The 15,256-nt window shown below is 39.1% G+C and overlaps 1 protein-coding gene across 1 annotated transcript in view; it reads right to left on the bottom strand.

Moving 5' to 3' along the window:
• Nucleotides 1-15,256, bottom strand: part of rasgrf2b (Ras protein-specific guanine nucleotide-releasing factor 2b) — a 241,943-nt gene that overhangs the window by 85,160 nt on the left and 141,527 nt on the right. Inside the window, exons 13-15 of the mRNA XM_060844008.1 lie at nucleotides 11,376-11,458; nucleotides 9,468-9,716; nucleotides 5,610-5,998 (exon numbers count right to left, since the gene is read on the bottom strand). Coding sequence (XP_060699991.1) covers nucleotides 5,610-5,998; nucleotides 9,468-9,716; nucleotides 11,376-11,458 — 721 coding nt within the window. The remainder of the gene's footprint in view (nucleotides 1-5,609; nucleotides 5,999-9,467; nucleotides 9,717-11,375; nucleotides 11,459-15,256) is intronic.

Here is a 15,256-nt window from a genome sequence, read left to right as displayed (position 1 = left end):
TTAGGGAAAAGTAGAAATCAGAATACTCAAGAGACCAGAATTGGAGGAGGGGAATGCAAAGATGTCAGAAAGGTTAAAGGTTTAGAGGAGATTGAAGAGATCAGGAGGAGCAAGACAATGAAGGGATTGGAATACAAGGCTGGGAATTTTTAAACTGAGCTATTTCTGGTCTGAATTATCGTCGCTCAGTGAGCACAGAATTGAGGGGTTAATGGGACTTGCATACAAACACAGGAACTAGAAGCAAAAGTGGGCCATTGAGTCCCTCCGCCAACTCTGCTATTCAATTAGATCATAGTTTATCTGTTTGTGCTGAGTTACACATTTGCACTGACCGCTGGTAACATTTGATTCCATTGCCCTACAAGAATCTATCTTCCTCCAACTTCAAACTTTTACATCATTCTGCCTCCATCACTTTTTGAGGTAGATTTTGTCCTAGTTACGTTGCAGACAACAGAATTTTGGATGAACTTCAAGTATGTATAAGGTGGAAGAAAGAATGTTGGCCAGTAGGGCATTAGAATATTCAATATAAAAATAAAAACTCCGGTAGCTGAGGGTATAAAGTTGGAAGATGTTATGGAGCTGGAAGTGAATCTTGGTGATGGAGTAAATATGTGGTCAGTGAGTCATCTGTCGGTCAAATACAGCACCAAGTTACATATGGTTAGATTTTTACCTCAAGCTATTGCCTGGAAAAGGGATGGGGAACGGTGATTAGGAGACTAATTTGTGGTGAAGATCAAAGGTAATGGTAAGGGTTTTGAATATTTTAAATATTTTATTTTCCCCAGTGCTTAGCTGATGGAAATTTATTCTCATCCAGCACCGAATGTCAGAGAAATTAGAAACAGTGCGCGAGCCATGAGAAATGATGGTGATAAAGAATGGCGGCATTTTGGTTAAAAATAGGACGTGGTCGAGCATGAATTTGTCAGAGTGGTGGTGGTGGCAGTGGTGTTGGGGGAGATTGTGAATGAACGGAAACAGATGATCACAAGCCCCCCTACTGGGCAAGGAGAGACTTTGGAAGAACCTCATGTCTTGTGGTCAACCTGGTCAAAAGCTGTGGATAAGATGAGGAGGGATAGCTTGCCGTAGATTATCATTTGCAACTTTCTGGAACAGTAATTTCAGCTCTGTGACAGGGAAGGAAGCCTGATTCAAGGGATTCAAACATGGACTTCTGAGAAAAGTGACCACAGGTTTGGGAGACAAAAATAGAATATAGTAAGGCAGTAAGACACAGCACATAAACCACAGTCATACAGCATGGAAACAGACCCTTCGGTCCAGGTAGTGCTTGCCAATCATTTTTCCAAACTAAACTCATCCCACTTGCCTGCATTTGGCCCATATCCCTCCAAACCTTTCCAATTCATGTACTTATCCAAATGTCTTTGAAATGTTGAAACTGTACCTACATTCCGGCACTTCCTCGGGTAGTTCGTTCCACACACAGTGTAGAAAAGTTGTCCCTCATATTCTTTTTAAAAATTTCTCCTCTTACGTTAAAAATTCCCTCGTTTAGAATTTGCCCATCCAAGGGAAAAGACTCTTGCTATTCACCCTATGTATGCCCCTCATGATTTTATAAACCTCCAGAGGGATACTGTTCAACCTTCAATGCTCTAGTGAAAAAAAAACAGTTTATCCAGCTTATTTTTATAACTCAAACTCTCCATTCCCAACAACATGCTGGTAAATCTTTTCTGTACCTTCTACAATTTAATAATATCCTTTATATAGCAGGGCAGCCAGAACTGCTCAGAGTACTCCAGAAGAGGCCTCACCAATGTCTTTTATACCTTCCTGCCCTTGTTGTTTTACAAAAATGCCTTACTTCACATTTATCCAAATTAAACTCCATCTGCCACTTCTCAGCCCACTTAACCCTATGATCAAGATCTCTTTGTAATCTTAGATAACCTTCTTTACTGTCCAATATACCACCAATTTTGTTGTCATCTGCAAACATACTTACTATGCCTTCTATATTATCACCCAAATAATTTATTTAAATAACAAACAAAAGTGAACCCAGTACTCATTCCCGTGGAAAGCCACTGGGCACAGGCATGCAGTCCAAAGAACAACCCCCTAACGTCAAATTAACTTTGTATCCAACTGACAAGCTTGCCCTGAATCCCATGTGATCTAACTTTACTAATTAGTCAACCATGTGGAACCTTGTCAAAGACTTTACTAAAGTCCATACAAACAACATTTACCACACTGCCCTCATCAATCTTTTTGGTTATTTCCTCAAAAAAACTCAATCAAGTTTGAGAGACATGACTTCCCTTGGATAAAACCATGCTGGCTATCTCTAATTAGTCCTTGTCTTTCTAAATGCATGTAAATCTACAGCTTCAACAACTTCTCCACCACTAATGTCAGGCTCATAGGTCTATAGTTCTCAGGCTTCTCCTTACAGCCTTTGATTAGATTCCCTACAGAATGGAAACAGGCCCTTTGGCTCAACATGTCCACATTGACCCTCCAAAGAGTAACCCACCCAGACCTATTCCCATACCCTATATTTACCCATGACTAATGTGCAAACTCCACACAGACAGCTGCCCGATGTGGTAATTGAACCCGGGTCCCCTGGCATTGTGTGGCAGCAGTGCTAACCACTGAGCCACCATACCACCTCACTTAAATAAAGGCACAACATTAGACACCTTCTAATCCTCCAGAACCTCACTCATGGTTATAGATGTTACAAATATTTCTACTAGGCACCTCGCATTTTCTTCCCCACCTTCCCACAGTGTCCTGGGATGTACTTGGTAAGCTCCTAGGGATTTATCCAGCTTTAATGTTTTCTAAAAACTCCAGCGCTTCAAAAAATGTCAAACTTGAAAACAATAATAAAGATCAAATCTGGAATACCATTCCACTGACTACAAAATAAAATTCTCTTGCTTACATCATAGAAAGATATCTCCTGAGTTGCATGTTTTGAAGAGTAACAATGTCAGTAATGGTAAGGTCCAGATTCCTTTCAAACATCAAAGTAAATTAAAAAAAAGACTTTTTTTATTATGTTGTAAAAATTAGCTAGCATCCTAGATATGGTACCTGAATAACAGGGGCAATAAATGACTGTGAAGTTAGTCAGTGAATTAATCTCTTAAGTGGTTTATTTAATTTCTTAATCTAAAATGTAACTAATTTTTGGCAATAGTTGTGTTGATATATCACTGTTTTTCACATTGTTATTTATTAGCACCAAGTTTCCCTCCCTCTAAATGCTTTGAACCAGCATTGTAATACGATGAGGATTACCTTAAATTTTGGAACCAATTGGACAGAAGGTTCAAAAATATTTTCTAATAAACCTGTTCATAGATAGTACAACAAACTTCAGGAGCAGCTGGGACTTGAACTCAGACCTCCAGGCCCATAGTTTGGAATACTACCACTGCACCACAAGAACCCTCAGAATGTTATTTTGTTATTTACCTTTTTTAATAGTCAACCTGTTCAGAGATGTTATTACACACGTCTGTAGCAGGTGGGACTTGACCCTGTGCCTCTGAATCTAGAGAAGGGACACTACCACTGCATCACAAGAGCCCCAAGAATATTAAAAGGTAACAAAAACTGAAGTTTTAATCATAAATAAATGATAAATGAGTTAAAGCACCAAAATCTAGCAGCGGGCCTCTCTTATTTTCTTTTTACTTTAGTAGCAATTATCCATTGACCTCTGACTAGCCTTCAACTACCTCCAGCAAAATGTTAATGAAAATCAATGGAAACAATACAAATATGGGTTATACATTGCTAAAATGAAGCTAATTAAAATGTACTGAAAATGAGAATTGTAACATTATCCTAAATATTTCCTGAGTGATTGTAAGAAAATTCTGCCAGTCAGTTGTTGTTAATTAATGCTACTGGATTTCTCCATTATCAGTTAGGTCACAAAATGATAGACCTTGCTGGAAAGGAGTATTCTTTCTTAACATGAGATGTTATGACTGTCTTAGCCTTGAACTCCTCCACATTCCCAATTATGTAAAATGGTAAACTGTCTCTAAGGTCTATGGATAATCTTTCAAGTCTGTTTGTCAGATAACTCCATCAAAAATAGTTATTTGGTACTGCATAACTTTAGTATTTCTGAAAAGAAGACATGTTTTTAAAGCTTTTTGCCTTGCACACATCTTGACAATTTGCAAGAAATACTAACATAAAGAGGACATAACATTAATACAATATGAGAGACAAGGGAAGATTCACTTTGATACACTCTGATTGGTAGAGTGGAATCCCTCCCAATTACACTAAAAATGTTGTTTTCCCTTTCCATTGGCGTTTCTTATGAATTCTTATAAAACCAAAAAAGCTTTTACACAACATATCCTTTCTCAGCAATACTTAGATGCAGGGCAGCACAGTGGCTCAACGGTTAGCACTGCTGTCTCAGTGCCAGGGATCCAGATTCAATCCTAACCTTGGGTGACTGTTGGTGTGGAGTTAGCACATTCTCCCTGTGTCTTCATGTGTTCCCGATGGGTACTCCAGTTTCCTCCCACAGTCCAAAGATATGTAAGTTGGATGGTTCAGCCATGCTAAATTACCCAGCGTTCATGGATGTGTAGGTTAGCTGTCTTATCTACAGGTCCTGTAGGGTAAGGCTATGGGTCTGGCCAGGTTGCTCAGTGTGAACTTGTTAGGCTGAATGGCCTATTTCCAAACTGCAGGGATTCTATGATAGCCAGGTAGTCTTGGGACATTGCTTATTGATTATACCAGTCTTATTAGGAAGACTCAATCTTTATCAAGTATACTGGGTCTATCCCATATAATTGGAAGAATGACAGATCACTTGGAGTCTTGAAAAGAGTCTCAAAATAGGGAGTCAGCCATACTTGAGAGGGGAGAACTTTCTTTACTCAAGGAGTTGCGAATCTTGGAAATTTACAACAACGCTTCCTCTGAGCTGTGGAAGCTAATGCTATGCACGGTCTTTGGAGGTTCATGCAGCAGCGAAAAAAGTTAGAGGGAGTGTAGTTCGCAACCCCAGAGTACTATAGATATTCTGTTATTGAGCATTTTTTCCCAGGCAACAATCAGTATGTTTTTGGTATGAAGGGAATTATCAGGTATGAATGCAAAACTGAAATAAAAATATGATCTATGACTATTAAATAGCACAGCAGTCTCAAAGATTCAAGAACCTCCTCTTCCTCCCAATTCTTACATTCAATGGATGTTTGATTATTTCAGTTGAATCAGTTGGATGGGAGAGGAAAGGCCATCACCTTTCTTAGGTACACTCCCTGTAAGGCTTAACCTTGTACATGGAGATACAAGCCATCCTCTGTGCTAATCAAAGTGGTTTATATTACGTAAATGAAGAGCTAAGTAGGAAAATATATATATTTTTAAAAAATTGAACTTAACCCATTTGCTAACCTCTCTCTTTTGGAACTACAAAGGCAACGACAAAATCTATAATCAGAAGAATAAACATTGGCAAGTAACCTCAAAGGATATGACATTAGAAGAGAAATGTAGCAGAAAAAGTAGGCAAGCATAGAAAAGGGTCCAAATCTCACAACAATAAGTAAGTGAAGAATTTTCTGTACCTCTCCTGATGCTTCTTCTTAACTTGCTGCATATGTCAATGCGGGGATGCTCTGAATTTTCCTCTGTGGACAGAGGGCACTGATCTGGGGACGAAGAACCTTTGCTCAGATCCAGTGGGGTTTTGCTTGCTAGGGGAGGTGGAGAGGTAGCTGGGCTATAAGCAAAAGTAGAAGTACTAGATATGGAGGATGTGGAAAGATCAAGGACTCCTATTCTAGAATTCACAGGGGAGCTGAGTGAAAGTTTCCGAGTTCTGACAGGAGAGGATGTTCGAGAAAGAGACAGCGGAGGTGGCGAAGAAAATTTTCGACACAATCTTGGAGACTTTCCGTCATTCATGTGCTCAGATCTGTTGCTTTGGTTAGTTGCAAAAAACAGTTCCAGTGACCTACAAATGAAAAGGGAATGAATTGAATTGGACAATTGAAGCAAATCAATAGCTATAGGAATCCAGGATATGTCTCACCATACAAATACTAACAATCAAATGTCACCGTAAACAATTGAGATAAGTCACACATAAACCACTTGGTAGATTATTCTGGACTTGCTGATTGGCTTTATATACAACATTCAGATAAACCAATAGTTAGCAACTCCTAATAATGCATCTCCTAATTAAGTTTACTAGCTCTAAATGACATAATGGAAAGTGAGAGCTCATTCAGCACTGTATCATCTGTGTGGCATAAGCCTGAATGTAGAGCGAGCTTATATGCTGTAATTTCTTTCTAAACGTAAATGAAGTTTTGGAACTTTCAGGACCAATTGAATCATAATATTCTATGCAAGGGTTCCATCATTTGAACAAAGCATTGGAAAATTATCTCATTGGGAACGAGAGGTTGGATTTTGTCAACTCATCGGGTGATGTAAGATGATGGGAACAACGATAGGAATGTAGTTATTTCTTAAGCACCACCTTTACAGTATATTTTAGTCTTTCCAATGGGGAAAACATTGGATGCTCAGACCCAGCACAGTAAATACAAATGCAGAAGATGATGTGTGAGAGAGTGATGGTGATGGAGCACACAGCTCTCGAATCCCTTGTTTGGTGCTTAATGAAGTGAAGACAAGCTATGTGTTGGAGAGCTTCTGTGTTTCTCAGTCCAGGTTCCCTTCCTCAAAAAGGTAGCTTAGCTGTAAGTCTTGAATCAGCTGGCAGCCAACCTCAAATTGCATGGGCTACTCAAATGATATGCATCAAATATTAAAACTTTCAAATAGCCTTATATCACCATCTGTTAAAATCACTTCTCCCCCAAAAGGTGCACATTATCCTTGAAAATTATAATTCAAGGCTTGATTGCAGTCAAAGTTTCAAAGGATTTCAATTGTAAACTTCGGAACAAATCCAGTTGCAGGATGTGTATCACTTAGAAGTGCTGATGAATGGAATATGACTTTGACAATATCTTACATTTATATGTTCCTTTGAAATATAAAACACCAAAACACACTTCACAGGAGCATTGTAAAACAAATTACAATACCAGGAAATTTTAGGTCAGATAACCAAAAGCTAGAATGAAAAGGAACAGATTTCCTTTATTAAGGAAAGAAAGTGAGGTAACGAGGCAAAGAGTTTTATTAAAAAAACACTTCATTCAAGGGATGGTGGGTAGTCTCTGGTCATGTCTGAATACACTGCCAATTCCAATTGTCCTTGGCAAGATGGTGGTGAGCTATCTTACTGAATTGCTGCAGTACCTGGTGTGTAAGTATATCCATAGTGCTATTTGGAAGGGAAGAGTAGTGAGTGCATTCCAGAGCCTAAGCCCTAGATAGCTGAAGACCATAGTGCAGAAATGTAAATTTGAATTAGAATCATGGGGAGAAATATAGTGAAAGGGTTAATATTCAAATAGCATAACATTTTATCTTATATCCTATATGAGAAACCTCCAGGAACATATATATCGTTCCCAGATGCAACCACACTGTACACACTGTAATCACTCATGTTATTCAAGAAGCTGGAATTAAAGGAGAACAGATAGCTCAGAGGATTCTCTGGCAGAATCTGCACAGGTAGGGAGGGGTGAGGCCAGGGAGGGATTTGAAAACAAGGATAAGAATTTTCAAACCAAAGCATTGCTTGACCGGGAGCCAAATCCATTTCTTTTTACACCGAGTAAAGCATAATTGTGATGGTTCCCAATCACATGAGAGTTACAGAGAAACAGACACTTGCCAAAGAGTACTGCATTCAGGTGGAATGAATTTTGACAGTGGAAAAACTCCATTCAGATTACATAAAAATACAGAAAATATGAAGTGTAGGTCACTCGACCTTCCAAACCTGCTTCATTCCTTTGGGACCTTGCAGTTCTGCAGAATTCTGTACTACCTGTTCCTCTGTACTAATAGTAACAATGATTATATTGTTTCCCTCATTTAATAAGAGCATCTTGCCTGATCTAGAAGACATGAAAATAGTTTAAACAATATCTCAAAAATAAAATAATTACTCCATAACTTATTTTTAAATATGAAAGGCATTTTAAAATATTTCTGCTTATCTCTTAATTTGAGGCTTTAAGTAGATTCTTTTTTGACATATGGCTAAATGGCTGTAAATGCTGCTGGATGGGACATCATCCAAATATAAAAGTGAAACAGGTCAGCTGAAAGCAAATATCAAATGCTGCAGATGCTGAAAATCTGAAGTAAAACAGTAAGTATTGGGCAAATCCTTGACCTGAAATGGTAGCTCTGATCTCTCTCCAGACTTGTTGAGTATTTCCAGCAAATTCCATTATTATAGACCAACCAATGACCTTTATTACGTGCAACGTAGTAGTTTAATAAAACACATCTCAAAATAGGTTACTGGGATCTTGAACTTTCAATTCCCTGTGTGCTGGCAGTATTGCTACAACAAAAAAATCACTTCATGTATTCTGACTGTCCTGAGAGCAATGACCTTGGCTCAACCATGTTCATGTTTTATCAATAACTATCCCTCTTCATATTGAAGCCGTTTGCATAGGTTCAGCTTTGTGTGGAACTTACACAATATGAAGCAACCCATAACTGCTTAAAGCAGGTAACATCCAAAAAAAACCACAAAAGTGGCAGATAATATTCTAAGTAACTCCACCTTAAACAAGAGAAAACCCAGTCAACTACCCTGACCTTCAACAACAACACTACCACTGCGTTCCCCTTAACCAATTTCCTGGGATTTACCATTGACCAGAAGCTAAAATGGATTAACCATGTCAATGCTTTGGCTACAAGAGCAAGGAAGCATGGGTCTTTCATAATGAACGGCTCACTTCATGATTCCTCAGAACTTCTCTAGCTATCATTTACAAAGCTCCTGATCATAATATGACAATACTTACCACTTGCCTGAATAGGTGCAGCCGTAACACTCAGGAAGCTCACCACCATCAAGGGAAGAAAGGTTCAATTGCTAAGCATCACTAACTGAACTCCGTATCTACTCCCTCCAACATGAATCTATTCTGGTTCCAGTCTATTCAATTTACACGATGTGTTTCAGCAACTCATCACAGTCACTTTGACAATACCACTAACATTAAAAGAAATGCCATGTGAATAATATCACGTCCAACTCTCTCTCCAAGTCTTACATCATCTTGGACTTGTATCACTTTTTAAAAAATCATTATTTAATATTTACTATCCTGGATCTCCCTACCTAACATTATTATTGGCACCCTATCACAAGAAAGACTGCAGCAGTTCAGGAAAGCCCACCATTCATCACCTGTTTAGAACAATTATGCTTGGACAATAAAAATGGCTGTGAACATCCTACAAGCAAAGTTTAAAAGTGACCCAAATTCTTATCAAATTCAACATCCCTCTAAATCAGGCCCTACCTGACAGGGATGGAGGTGAAAGGTCTCTTGTAGATGTCTGCCAACTTCTCCAAGACAACCAGTGCAGTTGTGAATATTCGGTAGGTGTGCAAAAAGGTATTGAGGAAGTCAATGCTAAGAAAGCGCAGATCAGTCAGTCTCTCCAGCAGTCTCTCTACACTGGCATAGCGGATCTGTGGAACTTTACAGGAGTTCAGTGTCTTGCTGAAGCAGATATCCATATCATCACTATGGAGTCGGATATCAGATCTGAGGAAAATAATAATTTTTTAGTTAATTTCACAACCCTTATGAATGTTATTTCATTAAGCATATTAATGCAAGGGAGCTATAGATTGCAGACTCAAGGCTGAATTGGAATTGATCATCTGAATACTCTGCAATCTCATCCTTAATAACGGACACTAAAATCTTACAATGGCTGAGGCCTGGCTAACTGCCCTATAATTTCCCTTCTTCTGCCTCCCTCCTTTCTTGAACATTTTCCAGTCTTCTGGCATCTTCCCCGACTCTAGTGATTCTCAAACATTGCTACTAATGCCTCCACAATCTCTCTCATTCAGAATTTTGAGATGTATTCCATCTGGTCTGGGTGAGGTGTCCACCTTCAGACCTTTCAGCTTCCTCTGCATCTTCTCCTTAATGATGGCCACTACACTCAATCTGCCTTCTGACTCTCTCCAAGTTCAAGTATACTGCATTCCACCATGAAAAGTGATACAATGTTCCTATTTAGTTCTTCACAATTTCTTTCCTTCTTTATGTTCACTAGTGCTCCCCAACCCAACCCAACCTTTCCTGAATCTGTACTTGTCTAAAGTCTGTCACATATCAATTTTCTCTGCATAAATGAGCTGAAATGTTTTGCTCTCCACAATTTCTGAGGAAATTTCTCCAGCATTCACAGTTTATATCACATTCTATCTACCTTGTTTGCTTTAAGTCAAGACTAACTGCAAGCAAGAGTCCTGTAAGAAAAGAAGTATTGAGTTAGTTATTCCATGACTTGGCACTGTCTGCAGGGAAAGCTCTCACAAAATTGCATTGTGGGTACATGCCCAACATAAAGAGGTCCATCATTTGGAATTGAGATCAGGAGAAATGACTTCACTTGACAGGTTGTGAGTCCTTGTCAGAACAGGAGGAGGCCATTCAACCCCTCAAGCCTGCTCCACCATTCAATGATATCATGCCTGATCTGTGGCCCAATTCCTTATATCTGTCTTTTGCTTAACAGAAAAATCATCTGTCTCTGATTTAAAATTAACAATTGATCTAGCACCCACTATCATTTGTGGAAGAGAGTTCCAAGAGTCTACCACCCTTTGTGTGTAGACATGCTTCCTAATCTCTCTGCTGAATGGTCTGGCCCTAACTTTTAAGACTTTGCCCACGAGTGCTGGAATCCCCAACCAATGGAAATAGTTTATCTGCCCTTTTTTTTTACTGTTAATGTCATGAAGAGTTTGATCAGATTACCTCTTACCCTTCTACATTCTAGAGAAAACAAGCCTAATTTGTACAATCTCAATTTAAATCCTGAGGTCCAGGCATCATTCTTGTAAACCTGTATAATTGCTCCCTCCAAGGCCAATATATCCGTCCTAAGATGTGGTACCCAGATCTGCTCATGTGGGTCTAACAAAGCATTCTGTACCTCAATGGGTCAGGGATGCTCCATCATAGAATACATTTAAGGCCGAAATATAAAGTTTTTTTAATCTCTTGGGGAATCAAGAATGTGGGAAAGTAGAATTGAGTCGGTAGATTGTACTGAATGGTACCACAGCCTCAGGGAGCCCAATGGTCTACTTCTGTTCCAATTGCTTTGTGATTTCCTTTAATTCACTCCCATTAAGATCCATTCATTGTGAGAATCAGCCATTGGACAATTTGAACAAAACTTACCTAATCATATGAGGCACAGTAACTTTTGAATATTCCTCAAACACACTGGTCATTAAACCATTGCATCGTATGTTGTCTATACACTGCAAAAATACACAAACACCAGAGAATTAGAAATAAAATGACATTCTCCAGGCTTTCAGAAGAAAAATGCAGATAACAAAATTAATAATGCTGTTCTAACCCTTTGAGGGCTACAGTTGTGTCATGAACACTATCACCGAGGTTTTTTTTTTAAACTTACTTTTATTCTCTATCCTGTAGGATTGAATATTTGGATAAACTTAAACACATTCAGAGCATGCAAGAAGTTACAAGGAACAGCTCCATAAGCTAGCAAAGAAACAAACACCCTCCAGAACACTAGGGATACATAACTGAATGTAGCACCACCATGGAAATAGATATCTGTCCCTATAGAGATTAGAAGAAGAGAAGCCTTAGTAGGTGATAGTCCATTAAAATGCTGTTATGAGTCAGGATAATTACAAATAATAACTTGCATTTATATAGCAGCTTTAACTTGTTCAGAAACAGTTTGCAATGGGGTCTATGTAGGTTAAGATATAAAATGTTTGAAAACTGACAAGGCACAAATGGCAAAAGCCAAAATGGGTGCTGATCACTCGTATGTCGTAAATTCCTAATTTTGCAATGCATCACTTCATCCTAGCACATTATTAAATAGCCAGATTAATGAATCTTGTGGAATTATTATCTGACCGATGATTCAGCCTTTGCACATGAAAATCCACTGCACTTGCCAAAATTCCTCATTTCAAACTGGATTAATTCAATCCAAGATAATTCAATTATTCTAAAAAAAGGATAATTAAACAATGTTATCCTTTCATCCGCATTTTCCACTAAGCCCAACGAAGGAAACGGTAACACTGTGGGGTTATGTTACTCAACTAATGCTCCAGATGAGCTCAGATCATACCATGGCAGCGGGGGGATTTAAATTAAGTTAATAAATCTGGAATAAGAAAATGCTAGTCTCAGTAATGATGATCATGAATGCACTGGCAAGGAAACTCTGAACTAAGAACCATCAGCTGCCTAAGTAAACCTCCAATATGTTGAGCACTACTTGCAGGACACAGAAAGTACTCAGGAGGAACCCTTCAACATTTAATACCATAGTAGCACCACAATGAACTGAGCTGGCCATGTCCTGATGTGGATATCTACCAGTTAGTCTGTGGCAAGTGGTGAGAGAACCAGAGGGATAACCTACTTGACTTTTTACCAATCTACCTGCTAGGCATCGATAACAGTCCTGGGCAACCACACAGTTTTTGCTGCTGTTAAGTTCTATCTTCATGTGGAATACATCCTCCATTTTGTTCTCTAGTTCCATGCTGAATGGAATAGACTTAGAGCAGATCTAGCAATTCAAAACTGGGATCCAAAACTGAGGCACAATAGGCTATCAGGAGCTGTGGAATTGCAACCCACAGCAGTCTGTAACCTCATGACAAAGCATATCCTTCACTCTAACATTACACTAGGAAATCAACCCTGGTTTAGAGCACACAAAGCATATTTAAAAATGAGATGTCAACCAGTTAAAACTACGACACAGGACAACACACATTCCACAGAACAGAAGCAGAATGCGATAGACAGTGTCACAACTATTGGATCAGATCAAATCTCTGCAGTTGTGCCACAGCGAGTCATGGGCCACTTAGTAAGCAAATAAGCAAATTATTGGTCAAAGAGGTTTCACAATGCTCCCCATTCTGAATGAATGGGGGAGCACAGCACATCAGTCCAAGGGACGAGGCTAAAGCTTTGAAATAAGGCTAAGTGGACCACGAATCCGAATCTCCTCCTGAGGTCCATTTGATTATCTCTGTGATTTCAAGAAACAGGTAAAGACATTGGACATCATAAAGGTTATGGGGCCTGACAACATTCAATAAGTAATATAGAAGGCATTTGACCCTACTGTGCTACTGGCCAAGTTGCTCCAGCACAGATTCGACATTAACATCTACCAGGTATATTTTGTGCACAAAATATGCACAGGACAAATTGTGCATATTTTGTGCAGAACAAATTGTAAAATGTAAGCTCCTGACTAACTGAATCAGGATTAAAATGAAATAGGTGGGTGAGTATGCAAATGCCATTCAACCTAGGGGCATGAAAAGGCAAAATGCTTTTTATTTCAGTAAGTTGTCAGGCTGTTTTCCCCCAGAGATAAATAAGATCATGGGTCAGTGATGAAAAAGTTTGGAGGCTGTGGAATATTTAGCAGGAAGCCCAAGGTTCCCAAATCAGGGTGAACCCAGCAATAACCTGACTTCAAAGCTATATATGGATTCAAAGCTATACCTGGATTGTCCAGGTCTATTTCAATATATAGTTTCAGTTGCATCACACTGTCGACTTTTGCTATAAATTCTGTGTTCTACGATCTTATACTCCACAACCACCTGATGAAGGAGCGTCACTCTGAAAGCTAGTCCTTCCAAATAAACCTGTTGGACTATAACTTGGTGTTGTGTGATTTTTAACTTTGTGCACCCCAGTTCAACACCGGCACCTCCAATATCATTTAAAACTCTGACAGAGTTTAACAAGATGCTCCCCTGCTGGGCCCAGTATGGAGGGGAGGCGCTGGTCAAGACTAGGGGACGCAGTCTCAGATAAGAGGCAGGCATTTGGGACTGTGATGAAGAGGAAGACTTTTCACTTTGGAGTGGTGAACCTTTGGAATTTCAAACCCCAGAGGGTGCAAAAGCTCAATCATTACGTATCTTCAAGCCAGAGGTAGATTTGTGGATGCTTATATCAAGAGATATGGGATAATGCGGGAAAAAGGAATTGAGATAGAGATCAGCCATGATCGACGGATCATAATGAGACTGGCAGGCTTGAGTTACAGAAGAGGCTGGTTAGTCTGGGATTGTTTTCCCCCTGCAGTGTAGGAGGCTGAGGGGTGACCTTGTAGAGGTTTATAATATCATGAGGGGCATAGATAAGATGAATTGGCATCACTTTCTGCAGGAGGTTGGCCAGGGTGGGGGGAGAATGGTGGTTTTGGGTGGGGGGTTGTGGGAGCCCAAACCCAGACAGCATAGGTTTAAGGTGAGACAGGAAAGATTCAAAAAGGACCTGAGAGTCAACTTTTGGATGCAGAAAGTGGGTATATGGAATGAGCTTACCAGAAGTAGTGGTAGAGGTGGATACAATTACAATATTTAAAAGACATTTGGACAGGTACATGGATAGAAATGTGTTATGACATGAGGTAAACTCTCCTGCTTATTTTAAAACCAGCAACACAGAAAATAATTATCCCGTGCAGTAATCTGTAGGAATTCGAGTGGCCAAGAACTAAGTAAAGTAAAAACTAACAACTTTATTTCTTAAAGTATAACAGAGAATAATTAACTACACATTATTTACAATTTCTTTCTCTATCCTACCTTTTATCTTCCCTTCTATAATAGTGGTCTGATAAAACTCCCAATTAAGATTTACAAAACAACACTTCTTATCTCAAAGCCAGGCAGCTATAGGTTCTTATCTTTTGATCTTTGTGTATCTTCTTTTCTCCTCGTTAGGAATTTCTGCATCACAGGTTACTGATCAAAAAGGGACTTTTAAAGAGAGATTTTTTTTCAAACAGTCTGTTATATGCTAGGACCTGGCAGTTCTCCTCCCAACTGTTCAAATTTCCCTGGCCTCATACCCCTAAGCATCAGATTGTGTTATTGGCTTTTAAGGTTGTCAATATGCTTGATTGGAATTTGGTATTTCTTCACAGTACACTTTAAGCTGATTGGCCAAATTTGAATTTGTGTTTTTGTCTCATAGCAACTCAGCGAGTTCAGTTTGTTCTGAATCAAATGTGACTTTATAGA

This window comes from Hemiscyllium ocellatum, chromosome 2, assembly GCF_020745735.1.
Source record: "Hemiscyllium ocellatum isolate sHemOce1 chromosome 2, sHemOce1.pat.X.cur, whole genome shotgun sequence".
NCBI lineage: Eukaryota > Metazoa > Chordata > Chondrichthyes > Orectolobiformes > Hemiscylliidae > Hemiscyllium > Hemiscyllium ocellatum.
This window is presented reverse-complemented; position numbering and strand designations above follow the sequence as displayed.